At 42.2% G+C, this 14,865-nt stretch overlaps 1 protein-coding gene across 1 annotated transcript; it reads right to left on the bottom strand.

The window, feature by feature from the left end:
• Window positions 1-7,645: 7,645 nt before the first annotated feature.
• On the bottom strand, window positions 7,646-14,865 carry LOC124692101 (citrate synthase, glyoxysomal-like). Its single transcript, XM_047225401.1, has 13 exons — window positions 14,620-14,865; window positions 13,718-13,898; window positions 13,537-13,622; window positions 13,300-13,404; window positions 13,095-13,157; window positions 12,793-12,902; window positions 12,565-12,684; window positions 12,418-12,493; window positions 11,418-11,491; window positions 11,166-11,286; window positions 8,820-8,917; window positions 8,599-8,722; window positions 7,646-8,070 (listed from the first exon to the last, which is right to left on the bottom strand). The coding sequence occupies exons 1-13, from the start codon at window positions 14,848-14,850 to the stop codon at window positions 7,939-7,941; spliced, it is 1,521 nt and encodes a 506-aa protein (XP_047081357.1). The 5' UTR covers window positions 14,851-14,865; the 3' UTR covers window positions 7,646-7,938.

Here is a 14,865-nt window from a genome sequence, read left to right as displayed (position 1 = left end):
GGAGATCCATAATAGCTCCCACATATTCAACGATGACTTTAGTGATCGAATTAACCATTCACATACGATACCAATTCCCTTTGTCACGCGATATTTTACTTGTCCGAGGTTTGATCATCGGTATCACTCTATACCTTGTTCAACCTCGTCTCCTGACAAGTACTCTTTACTCGTACCGTGGTATGTGGTCTCTTATGAACTTATTCATATGCTTGCAAGACATTAGACGACATTCCACCGAGAGGGCCCGGAGTATATCTATCCGTCATCGGGATGGACAAATCCCACCGTTGATCCATATGTCTCAACTCATACTTTCCGGATACTTAATCCCACCTTTATAACCACCCATTTACGCAGTGGCGTTTGGTGTAATCAAAGTACCTTTCCGGTATAAGTGATTTACATGATCTCATGGTCATAAGGACTAGGTAACTATGTATCGAAAGCTTATAGCAAATAACTTAATGACGAGATCTTATGCTACGCTTAATTGGGTGTGTCCATCACATCATTCATACAATGATATAACCTTGTTATTAATAACATCCAATGTTCATGATTATGAAACTAATCATCCATTAATCAACAAGCTAGTTAAGAGGCATACTAGGGACTCTTTGTTGTTTATATATCACACATGTACCAATGTTTCGGTTAATACAATTATAGCATGGTATATAAACATTTATCATAAACATAAAGATATATAATAACCACTTTTATTATTGCCTCTTGGGCATATCTCCAACAGAGATTTTTCGGACAAGTTTCTCTAAGTCCTTGGCTGATAAATCTGTCGACAAGCGGTCTATATCTTCGGCGCCAGTATACATCCAAAGGGGATTTTTTCGGGCTTACAGAGGTTGCACCCTGATCCTAAGGAAGTACGCCGTGATTTGGATACCCGATAACTCTTGTCCTCGGGTGTTTTGGAGCTGATGGATGCGTGTCATCAAGGCCTCCGTCGCCGTTTTTTCTTCGTCGGTAACCTCTGCATCCCAGGAACGGCGACGGCAAATTTTCTCGGTGCCATCAAAAGGAGGGATATTATCTTCGACAGAGCCATGATTCTCTTCATGAATGTACAACCACTTTTTGCGCCACCCTTGTACTGAGTCTGGGAACTTGACATCAAAGTACTCAACGTCGGGGCGGACGCAGATAACAACGCCACCGATGTTATAAGAAACATTGGCAGAGCCATTACGGCGACAGAAGAAAATGCGTTTCCAAAGAGTCCAGTTAGGCTGGACTCCCAGGAAAGCCTCACAAAGTGTGATGAAGATGGAGATATGGAGGATGGAATTGGGAGTAAGGTGGTGAAGTTGCAGTCCATACATGAAAAGCAACCCCCGTAAGAAATTGTGGATGGGGGCAGAAAGACCGCGGATGAGATGGTCGACAAAACTAACCCGGTACTCCATTGGAGGGGTTGGATAGCTTTCCTCACTGGGGAAGCGAAGCGCGTCCTGCTTCTTGCTAATCCCCAGTTTCTTCAGCAGATTGATGTCTTGTGAGGAGATTTTGGATCTCTCCCACTCTGTATTCGCCAGATCTTCCGTCGTCATCTTTGATTCGGGCGTGCTATGCCTGGTGAGTTTGCGTGGAGGCATCAACAATGGCGCCGGAGTAAGGGGCGAGTATGGTTGAGCTCAAGAGCTTTGCGGCGCAAGGGAGGATTTGTGACAGAGAAGAACAGAGGAGCGGCGCGAGCGAAAGGACTAAAGGAGGAAGAAGACGCCCTTATATAGGGGTGCGATGAACCGACACGCCGTTGGATTGACAAGTTACGCCACAGATGGTGTACACGTGGACAAGGGATAAACGGTAAATTCATATAGATGAGGAAGTGCAGCAACTACAGTACGTGCGCCAGGAAAAGCGGAGGACGTGTGTCCCCCACTTGCACGACGTGTCAATATGATGTGAAGTTTGGGCCCGCAAGGCAGTGAGAGAGAACATCTCGAGATTCCCTGGAACAGTTGTCATGGTTATCATCAGCAATGATGTCACTTCAGCAAGAAAAAAATTTCGACTCAAGGTTTTCATAAAAAAGCGACAACACAAGATATTGAAGAGCTTTTGATCACATATAAATTTTTGATCAAATGTTCGGGGGCTGTTCTGGAAAAATGAAAAATTCGAGAAAGACAAAATAGAAATGGTGAGAGCCTATGATCAAATACAAATATTTGCTCATAGCCTCGGGGGCTACTCCCATCGGGAGCGCTGTTCGCGCACCCGAGAGATTTGGAAGTTTCGGGAGAGAAAAAATATAGCGGCATAAGGCGTGGAGCCTACACCCAAGCACAAGTCCTTGGCTGTAGCCTCGGGGGCTACTCCCATCGGGAACGCTGTTCGCGTGCCCGATGAAATTATAAAAGAGAGTAAGAAGAACAAGAGAGTATATTTCGAGTTATAAAGTAACTCTACATATACTCCCATCGGGAGAGCAATATAAGTCATCCGTTGACTCAGTAAAATGTGCTATTCCAACAGCCGAATAAGCACTCGACAATATATTCTCAGAACGCCAATGTTGCGAATAATTTCTGAATGCCGCAAAACTTTGCGAAGGTAAGACCCCAGATCCGTTCTGAGTGGCGTGGCGCCGTCTCTGACGTCGGTTTGCTACTTCTATCCGTATCAACGGATACGAAGAAAAATCCTAACGGACGGTTAGGTACCCGATAAATATGACCGGGACTCGACGAATGGTAAGACCTTAAGCGGCACTCGTCGAAGTTTACACCAGGTATCCCGAGATCATGTCCGGGGACGTGATCTTGAAGTAGGTTTTTGCGGATTGCCACTAGAGCAGTTAACTAGTACCTGATCCGTCAGATGAACTAGCCCCAATTACCATTATCCCTGTACAATATAGAAATTCAGATGAAGAAATATAAAGAAGTTTAAAGTTATCGAGTAAATATAAACAGTGGAGATTTTCCCTGACTCTGCGATTCAAGCAAAATCTCGGGGGCTACTGACATAGGCATACCCAATGGGCCTGCCAAATATGGTACCCAGGGTTTACTGAAGGCCCATTACCCGAAGAATAAGAAGATTCGGAAGCCCAAGATACTATTAAGGAAAGCTAGAGTTGTAATAGGAGTCGTCGTTTGTAATCTTGCGGGATGGGTTGAAAACCGTCCCGGACTCTGTAAACTTGTGTACTACGAATCCCTCGGCTCCGCCTCCTATATAAGGGGGAGTCGAGGGACAAAGAGATGATCGAATTTACAGTCAACATAACCCTAGTTTTATATTCGTCGAGTACTTTTCGGCTGAAACCTTCGAGATCTACTTGCCCTCTACATCTAACTAAACCCTAGTCTACAATCCGTAGGCATTGACAAGTTAATCCCTTGTCACCCGCGCAACGAGAACCGAGCCGACGGCGAGTACTGCGGCGCTGCGGCGGGACGACGGCGGGTGGGATTGGGATGGTGGCGTCGCACTAGGGCAGCAAAGAAGGAAAAAAAAAAGCAAATCGAAGCGGTCGATTTCGCTGTCCCTGACTTGCCGGACCGGGTAAGAAAAGGAGGACGCTCGGCGTGACCATGAAGATGCAAACCTGGTGCATATTTGCCAGATTTGCATCGTCGCGGATGGGACACGAGCGAAAACCTTTGCCTACATCGCTCCGTTTTCCAATGTCACAACGTAGCAAACAGACGAAGATTTTCTCCATGTTAATATATGATTAAACAAAAACAAGTTATTTTATATGATCTTTGACTTATATGTATTTTTACTTTTCCAATATGTATCTGTAAAGAGACAGTTTGTCAAGGTCTCCATCCTCTACTGCTGTCTCAATATATATGCAGCGATTTATCTTTTGCAAAAGAAAAAGGAAATATGCATGGCGTTGATTCTAGCCAGTAGCATGTGATGCTACTGCCGGCTACCACTGGCTGCTACAGAACGTTATGTCTAAAGGTTTTAAATAATGTGCTAAATGAAATTGTGATAGAACGTTATGGACGCTATATCGCGATAATAGTGTGTTATATTTCAAATAGTGTTTTTAAAATAATACTAAATATATTCTAAAAATAAATAATATTACTAGAACAAATGGATATATAGTACAAAAGTGATTGAATCATACATACATAACCATAAAAATAGATCTTAAATATTTTAGAAGGCTAACATCAGCATTTCACAAGGCAACAACATAGTATAAATTATTTATTAAAAATTATTAGCATTAGTGATATTATCTTCTGATTTAGAGTGGAACCAAAAGATTGCAGTTCATCACCATGAAAAAGTGAAAGAAACTTACCTAAAAAAATAGTGCGCTAACGTTATAAAATTTTAGCGCGATATAACATGCTATTTCGCAAATAGCGTCATAGCGAATAAAATTACTAAAATTTAGCATGAACCCTCTAAATATGTTATAGCGTATTAGCGTAGAAATAGCGTGCTATTTTAAACCTTGCTCTAAAGTATAATTGCGTAGCTAGTTTTACGTTTTTTCAGTCCACACCACACATACTCCATTGATGGAATTGTCTCCAACACGACTGCGAAGGAGCTAGTACTTCCAAAAGTATCCTCGCCTAGTCGCCTTCCATTGTTATTTTTTTTTTTGAGTTTTATCGCCTTCCATTGTGCCTCAAAAGAGAGTCCAAAGAACTCCATAACGAACTTGGCTAGGGTATGGAACTTTCTTTCTTCCATAGTGGACTAGTGGTGTAGACAGAACACCACTTGATTTGGAGGGATAAGCTGAGAGATGATCAACGATCAAAAGTTTCTCTACGGAACCAAAGCTTCGTGCTTTTCTGTTACTTGACTACTAGCTCGGGAGAGGTCAGAGTCGTCCCTTAAATGCATCTTGATGTTCAACGGGTGGTCAAATTAGCATGTGCTAATCCACCATTAGTAATACGTAAACATATATACGGAGTATCTGGTCACTTGGTCACCAAAGATCAACGAAGAATAGGTCATCAGTCCTCGTTTCCGTAACAGAGACACTGGCTGCACGCCTGCACGGTTGGGCGTTGGCAATGAAGACGGTAGGTGGTATTACTCCCTCTGTCAGCTCTTCTTAAATTTGGTCTAGTTACGGATATATCTAGAGGCGTTTTAGCGTGCAAATTCACTTATTTTGGAAAAAATAAATGCGACAAGTAACTTGGGGATGGGCGAATAGTTGGTTTGTTTTAGCAGACGGCAATGATACTTTTTATCTGAACATGACTGATGTTACTTGACATACACTTGTGCGGGTAGATTATGAGAAAACCTTACATAAGCAACTTGCACGGGTAAGGACAAAGAAAATGTTGTAGGTTTGGCAAGTCACACCAAGAGAAGGCCAGAGTCACATCATATGCATGTTGGCTGTTCCGTGGAAGAGCACATTATTGTGATGTGCCACTCTAGAATTAGTCAGTGATATATATCCTCTATTACTCGACATAGATCAACGAAAATTAATCGGGCATCGACAGAAATATGATAGAGTGAACTGTCTAGTCTGCATATATAGTTCGGTGACAGCTGACAGGTACCTGAACTTTCTGAACAAGGTTAAAAGTTTCAGTTTTCACCTCGGCAGGGACTTGAACTGCCGAGCATTATGTGTGTGTTGCTGTTTTCCGATCTGACGGTGTGGTCCTCTTGAAAATTTCACTAGTAAACAACTCACCCAAAAAAAAACTAACAAAAATTAATCATCTTCTCAACACCATTACCTATGGCGCTGAATTTGGCTATCTCAATGCTACATCTTCGGCGTTGGAATGAACTTGTTTTCACGAGCAGCACGAAGATGCTGGGGACAACGCCATGCTAACGGTGTTGAGAAATTATGGCGCAAAGGCGTATCCATGGCGTTTACTCCCTTTTAGTGTTGCCTTACCACGTTAGAACCGTAAAGGATGACGTTGAGCAAAATGGATACCTTTTGTTAAAATTTTGGAGGAAGATTGTTTTTAGCTGAGAACAAGGTTAAAAGTTCCAATTTTTACCTGGACGGTTGCATACCATACAAATTGGTCAGCATAGCATGGTGTTGTATGCACAAGTCAAAATCCACGAGAGTACACCATAGTCATAGTGCAAGGTTTGATGCAAAGTTGGTCATTGAATAATTTGCCCGTAAGAACTACTCGTATGCCAAGACGGTGAGAACATCTCCATTAGCTTGTGTATTACAATCCAGCATTTATTTTTTGTTTGCCTGTTTGCAATTATTCTTTGGCGCATTATTTACTTGACTTTTAATATCTCAGCACCTATGAATGTGAATAATCTGTTTGGTAACTGGTTAAATGGCGTGTCTAAGAAGGATAAAGGTCATATTAGAGTTGGAGTTCGCGCTTTGCTTTGGGCAATCTGGAATGTCCGTAATGATTTTGTCTTTAATAAAAAAAAGTTTTCCATCTTTTCGTTATACCTATGGTTACCCACTGGATCCATATGTGGTCTTATCACCAGCGGAGGATGTGCGCCGGGACATGGATATTAGGTGCAACCGCTTGACGACGGTAGCACGGAATTTCTACAACCGGTGCGGTTGGCGTACTGATAGACATGAAGATCTTGTGGCGGCGCGTCTTTTTTATCATTATTAGATGGTTGGTTCATGTCGAGACTTTGAGTGATCCATAATTTGTACAAAGTTTATATTGGAGACCTAATAAAGTTAATAAAGGGCCGCATGCATCAATTGATGCAGAGACTAGGGTCATCCCTTTTATCGGAAAAAATTACTTCATTCGTAAAAATATCCATATCATAAACAAACAACCTACTACATCCTTTTTGTAATAGATTATAGAGATGAATATGTAGGAGGAAGTTGCTGCCACCCGCTCAAGTAACTTCAGCCATGGACACATGGTACTGGTAGCAAATGCGATCAGAAGAAAGCAAATGAATCATGACAGTGATGACTCCAAAAATTACCAGATTAGAGCTCGTGAAAACGACGTGGGCATATGCCACCATATGCAATCGGCGTTCACCTCACGATCGACTGGCCATCACTGCCTAGGCACATGCAACTATCCATGTTCCCAACATCTCCGATCACCGACGAGACGGGAATTTACCAGCGGCCAGTCTAGAACAGCAGCTACCGTTACCAAATCCGTCCAACCTGACCTACTGCAGAAACTTATTGTGAGTCGTAACTGATGAGTACTCCTATATATCAAACAAATTGTGATGCGTCTGGCCAGCCAGCACATGGCCGCAGTTAACCATCTCTTTCAGTTTCAGATCAGCATGCGGCGAAGGAGACACCGCGGCCATATAAATCCATGAAATGCACAGTACTAGGATCGGAAATGTAGCACTACCAAGGAAAATAATGAAATATCTATGCTACCAAGATTGTGACATGCCATGAGCTCTTCTTTTCTCCCCAGTAGGGCAGTAGAGCACATGACATAGCTCACTATGCATTACAGAGACACAGCGCCGCATTTGCGCAAGGATTTCCATTCAGATGAAGGAAAGGGCCCAGACAGGATTATCTGGCCAAGCCCATCAGTAGGTGGTTATGCTGTTCAAAGGTTTTAATTTTGTTGAAAGATGTGGCATTGCTGAATGTCAGCCATTGACACAGGTAAAAAGACTCCCATTTCCCATAAAAAGAAGAAACACAAAGAAACAGCGGCCAACCATGCAAAGAACTTGATCTATCTCTTCTTGTTCCATATGATTAAGACTTTCAAGATACTGAACAGTTTGTAGAGCGTACATTGCAGGATAACAAATTAACAACACGTTACAAGTGCATTCTATTACCAACTTCACATGACCACCGGTCAAGTGTCCAGGCGGCATTATTACCTATATATACGTGATAACACAAGGATAGCAGCTCCCAGATTTAAGCAGCCGTGGCCCTTGGCAGCTTGGTTTATTGTGTGGACTGTGTGCTGTATCATGCAGACTGTTCTACAGGGCAGAACCAGCACGCCGACGCCTCGTCGCGTTTGATGTAGCGATCTGCCCAAGCTGCTCACTGTCGCTTGATGGCACCCGTTCCCTCACTGGGGTGTAATGCCTTAGCCAAGTACCGGTGTATACCTGAAGAAATAACAAAGTACCAAACATAAAGCAATTGTTACATAGGTAAGAGAAAGATCTGGCAACCAGATTTTCACCAAGGATGGCTTCATTTTCGGAAGTGCATGACTAAAATGATGTTAAGGGAGCTGTTTGCTTTACCAATTTTGAGAATGAGGCAAGAAATAATAAGTAGCCTAGGAAGACAAGATTTAGTGGAAGTACGACTGGAATTCATGGACTTGACTTCCATATAAACAAAATCATTTTGATCATTTCAAAGGTGCACGGGACACCTGTCACCACTCATAAAAAATCCTTACTAAAGCACATGGAAATCTAGCTACACCAAACGACATTCAAAAGAATAAGTAACATACACAGGCAATACATTGCACATCCAAGAATAAAATCTCTAAGCTGGCTCAGTACAGATTGATTACAAAAATTACATTATCAAATACCCATATGGAAGTTAACATGGTTGTCAATGAATTCAGAAGTAAGAAAAGAAACATTCTCCACATATATCTGTTGGTAGCCACTGACCTGTTGGGGCCTCATAATTTTATTGTCGGGGTCATCAAGTGACTCCTTCCAATGTGCTAACCAACCAGCCATGCGAGGAACTGCAAACAGAACAGGGAAAAACTCTGTAGGAAATCCCATTGCCCTGAAAATCAATGAATTACAATTTAAGCACTGCAGTAACAAAAATAGGATAGGGGTTAGAAAATAGACTGCCCAATTGGGAGAAACAATTGATGTACCTATATATTAGGCCAGAATAAAAATCCACATTTGGATACAGCTTCCTCTTGATAAAATACTCGTCTGACAGTGCTGCCTTCTCCAAAGCAACAGCTACCTGGTATGGCATCAGAATGCATCATAAGGGTGTGTTCGATGTGGCAAAGTTACAGTTGCACAGAGATGGCCATGCTATTTAGAATCCCCACATCAAGAACGTGGCAGAGTTCTTACGTCCTTATTGATAGCAGAAAGGAAATGAAAGGCCATCAGACCCTAAAGAGTGTTGAGCCTTATTCAAATTTTAAACCTCTCTACACTAATAATCAATTAATTTTGGGCACATCATGCATTGGCAATTGTGGAAAGGGTCCAGATATAACACTATTCTTTTTGGATAGCCCTAGTAAGACGGGTTAAAGCGTGCGACGTAGCAATATTCCGCCAGAACATAGGAAAAATAGGGACTCTACAATGTCCAACAGATGTACTCACTAGCACTTGTTTTGTCGTAAATTTGCAGCATAACTATACAGATGATGGATGTATCAACATAGCTGGCCGAACTCAACATTTCTTTGCACTATTAATGATCATGTATAATCACCCTACTGGCATATTGATGAATACGCCAGTAAAGAAACTGCATGAAGCCAATCCTCAGTGTTCCAAGCACATGTTTGCTGAAGTGTCTTAAGGACCAGAATGGCATAAAACATGCAGGCATAAGAAAAAGATGGCCGGTGAACACTAGCTCAGCTTAAGTCAGCAAGCCAGGGCGGCCGGCGCGCAGGACGAGGCGGGCGAGTGTGGGGAGGCGGAGCGCGCAGGGCGGGGCAGTCAGCTGGTCGGGTTGAGATGAAGAAGGTGAGGGGGAAAAGAAAGAAGAAAAAAAAACGCTGCCAGTGAGCTATTTAGAGGCATATTCGGGAATATGCCGTTTTACGGTTTCCTTTTACGGGATCTGCTCCGCGCGAGGCATTTTCAGCCCTTAAATCACGTTCACCGTGCCATTTATATGTGTTTTTAAGGGCCGGCATTTACGGGATCTGCTAGAGATGCTCTAAGAATGTCTGAACAAGTTTGTTGCAAACTTGGGAGAGGAAACCGAGCCTTCTGGACACAAACACATGGGAATGCTCTACTTTCTCCTTGCGATTCTAAGAACTTAGATATTGGATACTGCAAGCTTAATGGCTACGTGTGATGGTAGATTCGGCATGGTAACTAGAACTGGTCTGATCTGAACTGATGCATCGAGGTTTGTGGGCTTTTGAGCTCATACTTAGTGTTGGTGTAGGCAACTGGTAAGCTGTCTTCATGGTGTCTTCTGGGTTAAATATTCTCCCCTGCAAGCACATGCTGATGGTGTCTACAAGGGCCCGGTCCCAAGTTGATCGATTAAGCACCAGCATGTGCTTCTGTTATTATAATAAATATCCAACTAAATGACCTGATCGAAAGGATTTTCGGCAATTATCATCTTCCGTTTAACTATACATCTGAGGTCATCCTTGATTTTATTTAGCACTTCATCTTCAAAAGATACCATGTCAACTTATGATTTGATCCTGCAAAGTAGCGGTTGTATTATTCTGGTTTAGTCCAAACTATATCTTACTTTCCTATAACTCACTGTAATACTGAAACCCTGTATGACTGTATATTTACTGCCGCAAAATGGTATGTAGTCCATCTTCTAGGATGCAACACGCAAGAGACACATCAATAGTAACTGAAACTAATGCCGATTTTGAAATTCGTTGCAGCGTTTGCATTCTCCTGATTGTATCTTTCACGACTATTCAGGAATATGAGCTACAGAAATATAGTACATGGATACCATTTTCCTTCTTTTCCATTTGTTAATCAAAAATCGCAGCAATTTTCTGTTACTACAAAGAATTTTCTGTTACTATAAAGAATCAAGAGATTGGGCGTCATAGCAAGTAGATGGTGAAACGAATTCTTCTCGGTTCTCTCTTATGAAGAATCAAGAGACTGTTTTCTCTAGAAAATGAATAGAGAACTTGACCACTGTGAACTGAATAACTAGGAGACAAACTTGTTTTAATTTGGATGCGTAAGAATGACCTGTTTTCGTTGACCATTTGCGTTCAAAAAGAACAAAATCTAAATGGTTTGGTAAAAAGATGTGCTGAACACTTGGGCTATCCGTAGCAACGCTCGGCGCTCGGGTATTGTGCTAGTATCTACTAATGTTTCATAGATCAAGTTACTGCCACTTAGCACTCATTTCAGTGCATGAGAGCACTGTTCAAACTCTAGTTGAAGAAAGTGGAGAATTGACAACCTTTTCAGAAAATACTTGCTCTCTACAGTTAAACAGATAAGGAACAGCTAACCTCGATAAGAGGATCCCGTCCCACAATCGTGAAAACCTCCTCCGCTAACTTTCGGATGACTTTAGCACGAGGATCATAATTCTTATACACACGGTGCCCAAAACCAGACATTTTCCGCTTCCTGAAAAAGGACAGATATCTCTTGTAAAACACCAACAGCACATCAAGAAGGATTGGAGTAAAAAAAATTAGTACTGAAAATATTATCATGCAGACCAAAAAAATATCAACCAAGCAGGAGTTATATATCACCTGTTCTTCACTCCCTCAATGAATTCCGGAATATTCTCTACACTTCCAATCTCATTTAACATTTTAAGTACCGCCTGACATACAGAAAATAACATTTAGCTCCGCAATAAGATGGCAATCCTTTGATCTCTACAATAACAGATAGCTAAGATTAACCCTATTAGCCAGAATGCAAGTTTCAGATATGGAAGGGCATCGAAAAACTAGCATTGCGTTACGACATGTACATTTCAGAAAATAAGACCGTGCGGGAAGGGAAGAGGATCCTTGTGTGGATAGATCTACTTGCATATTGTCATGGTGAGAAACACAACATATTCACAGAAAATGTGCTGGTGGGTCTTGCTTCAGAAATAGGCTTCCAATGCAAATCAGGCCAATACTACCCACCTTCTAAATTATAAATGGTAATGCAGTCTGCTTTACATGCAGAGTATGAAAGCCTGTCAGTATGCATAAACTCTTCGCATGTACCAAATCTAATTGAATCTACACATGGGTCAATATGTTGTTCCTCGTGGTCTATCAATCTTGGTTATTCTTTTTGCAGTAGTTTAGACAGTTCCAAACTAAGGAGATATTGAGCAACGTGGTTGAAGTTAGAGAGGCATCAGTATGAGATTCTCTTTGTAAAGGAAATTGGAGCCGTTGCGAGCTCCTGCCATCAACAGATATAGGGAACGTAAGAGTAGGATGACGCATAACTGCAAGAGGTTGCTCATAACATAATTTCAGTTATGTTAGGTATCAATTTGGGTATTGATAGGGCCTGTGTAGGGCAAAGGTGAAACAGGCAAGTCTAAAACTGATCAAGCATAAGGTCATCATTTAGAAACAGAACTGCCTTTACAAGTGGATGCAAGTTTCGTAAAGTTTTTACCTGATGGAGCAGCCTATTGCTTCTCAGATTTATGAATTTTTAATTATGAGGATTGTTATATGTGTAGAAAAATTATAAAGCTTGAATGCATCAACCAGGAGGAAGCTCAATATAGATTACCTCATTTGCGCCACCATGCAGTGGACCATATAGAGCTCCAACAGCACCAGAAAGAGCAGTGAAGACATCGACGCCACTACATAAATATTCTAATTAGGCATCAATTTAGTCCTGTTACTTGAGCGGATAATAAAGGACAAGATTTACCTTGAAGCAAGGTGCCTAACAGCAGCTGTTGAGCAGTTCATTTCGTGTTCAGCATGAAGAATAAAAAGGACATCCAGAACCCGGGCAAGTCTGGGATTTGGCTTATAATCTTTGTCACCCCTGCAACACATTAAAAATAGGAAAACACAATATTGGAAACAGAAACTTGAACCTTCTAGCACATATATGTGAGCAAAACTGATAGAGCTTCCAAGTAACCTGACTTACATAGAGTCCAGCATGTACAAGAAATTTTCTGAATAAGAGAGATTATTTGAAGGAAGGACAAAAGGCCTTCCTGCTAATCTCAGATAGGCTGCAGCTGCTATTACTGGTGCCTAAACAAATAGTCAGACTGAAAGTTAAGCAGCATGCATAACAAAATCAGAATGAACCATCATTATAATTTTCATCATGAGGTTACATGCAAAACTCCTGGTATTTTCGGCACGGTGAACAAAATTTAATCAGTTGGAGTAAGAATACCCTGAAAAACTGCATTAACTGAAATAATCAGGGAATTGTCATACCTTCCCAAGAACTCGTACAATTTGCTTATCCCTAACCTGCTTCGACTTGTATAGATCTTGACCCTGCATGGGTAGAATTTGTCATCGGTCAATTTTAAACTGTTAGACAGCATGTAACAGATGCAAGTTTCATGGTTACTCTACATTGAGTAGGAACTATGTGAAGAAATATGTGCCCAAATTCTTGCATTTAGGAAGTACTCACTCTAAGAGCAGGGTTTGCATCTGGATGGAAGACTGAAAGTGTGCTCATTGCACTGGCAAGGACACCCATGGGGTGGGCATCATGAGGCATTGATTGTATTATATCCTGAAAAGATTAAAAAACAACAGCATATCACTTTGCAATCCAAGCGAAGCAGCATAGCCTGAAATATGTCTGAAATTATGCATATATTGCAATATCAAGGTTATAAAAGAGAAGGTAAGGGACAAAACGTACCAAGAGTCCTTGAGGAACAGCAGAGTGCTGCGAAATTGCAAACTCCCAGCCTGCCAGTTGACTCTGGGTGGGCAAATTCCCATACACTGTTGTGAACGCAGCATGTCATTAATAACCAACAATTACAAAACAGCAAATATCTGCTACAATTAAGTAGGAACACAAGTTTCATAACACTTACTTAAGAGGTAGGCGACCTCAACAAACGAACTGCTTTCAGCTACCTCCTCAATTGGATAACCTCTGTAGCGGAGAATTCCCTCATCCCCATCGATGTAGCAGATGGAAGAACGCACCGGGGCAGTGTTGAGATAACCAGGATCATAAGTCTTAAGACCCTTGTCATCCTTTCCAGTGGTAATCTACAGCATATCACAGCAAGAAACAGTTTTGATTCTCTCTGATTTGATTTCATAACACGAATGAAGCATCATAAAAATTGGAAAGTGAAATGCTTTGAGCGAGTTCCATTGAAATTGGGTGCTGTGAATCCCAGTAATTTATAGGAAAAATAGTAACAAGATCTTAACTGAAATAACAAAGGAAATCAGCTGTGTCAGCTCCCCCGCAAGCTACACATGTTGGTCAATTACAAATGTTTCCTAGACCATGCTCTCGGCGTCACTTGCAATGACTTGCATTAATAAACCATCAAAAAAAGTTAGAAGCTTCTACTGATCATCAGTTCAACTTCAACCTTGTACACAATTAGTATACAGATTGTCAGCTTGGTGGTATTCAATTTCAGGTGCTCGGTTGAATTAAACTTTGATCTATATATCATCCTCAGTTCTTGCAAATTCTACAAAAGAATACTTCACCCATTGCTGCATCATCTAATCACAGGTTCAACAGTCCCTTCTGCAAATTACTGAACTGGAACGTGGACTTGGATCCAAACTCAAGCCCTTCTACATGCGGCAAGTTGTGACAAGTACATCAAAAATCCGAACTCAATCCCGAACCCACACGAGCTCAGCTAACCGAATTCCACAGCACAAGCTCCCTAAGCACAGCACAGATCGCGGTACGGTCTAACGCCGGACCCGGCAGCTAGCGCTAGTAGACTGGAGTGGTGGCTACCTTCTTGAAGTCCGTGGCGCGCACGGTGCCGTCCTCGGAAACCTTGACCTCGTACCGCTTCCCCGTCCTCGTGTCCACCACGGCGAGCACGCCGGGGCGGGTCGCCGGGGCCACGGCCGACACCGGCGACCTCTCCAGCACGGCCGCGCGGTCCGCGCCCTTCGCACCGGCGCCGAGGAGGTGGGACGAGAGCACCGCGAGGCGGCCGCGCGCGGGATCGGCGCGATCCATCGACTGGGTCGGTGG

The sequence above is a fragment of the Lolium rigidum genome, chromosome 2, assembly GCF_022539505.1.
Source record: "Lolium rigidum isolate FL_2022 chromosome 2, APGP_CSIRO_Lrig_0.1, whole genome shotgun sequence".
Taxonomy (NCBI): domain Eukaryota; kingdom Viridiplantae; phylum Streptophyta; class Magnoliopsida; order Poales; family Poaceae; genus Lolium; species Lolium rigidum.
The sequence above is the reverse complement of the archived record's forward strand: the minus strand, read 5'-3'. Positions and strand labels throughout refer to the sequence as shown.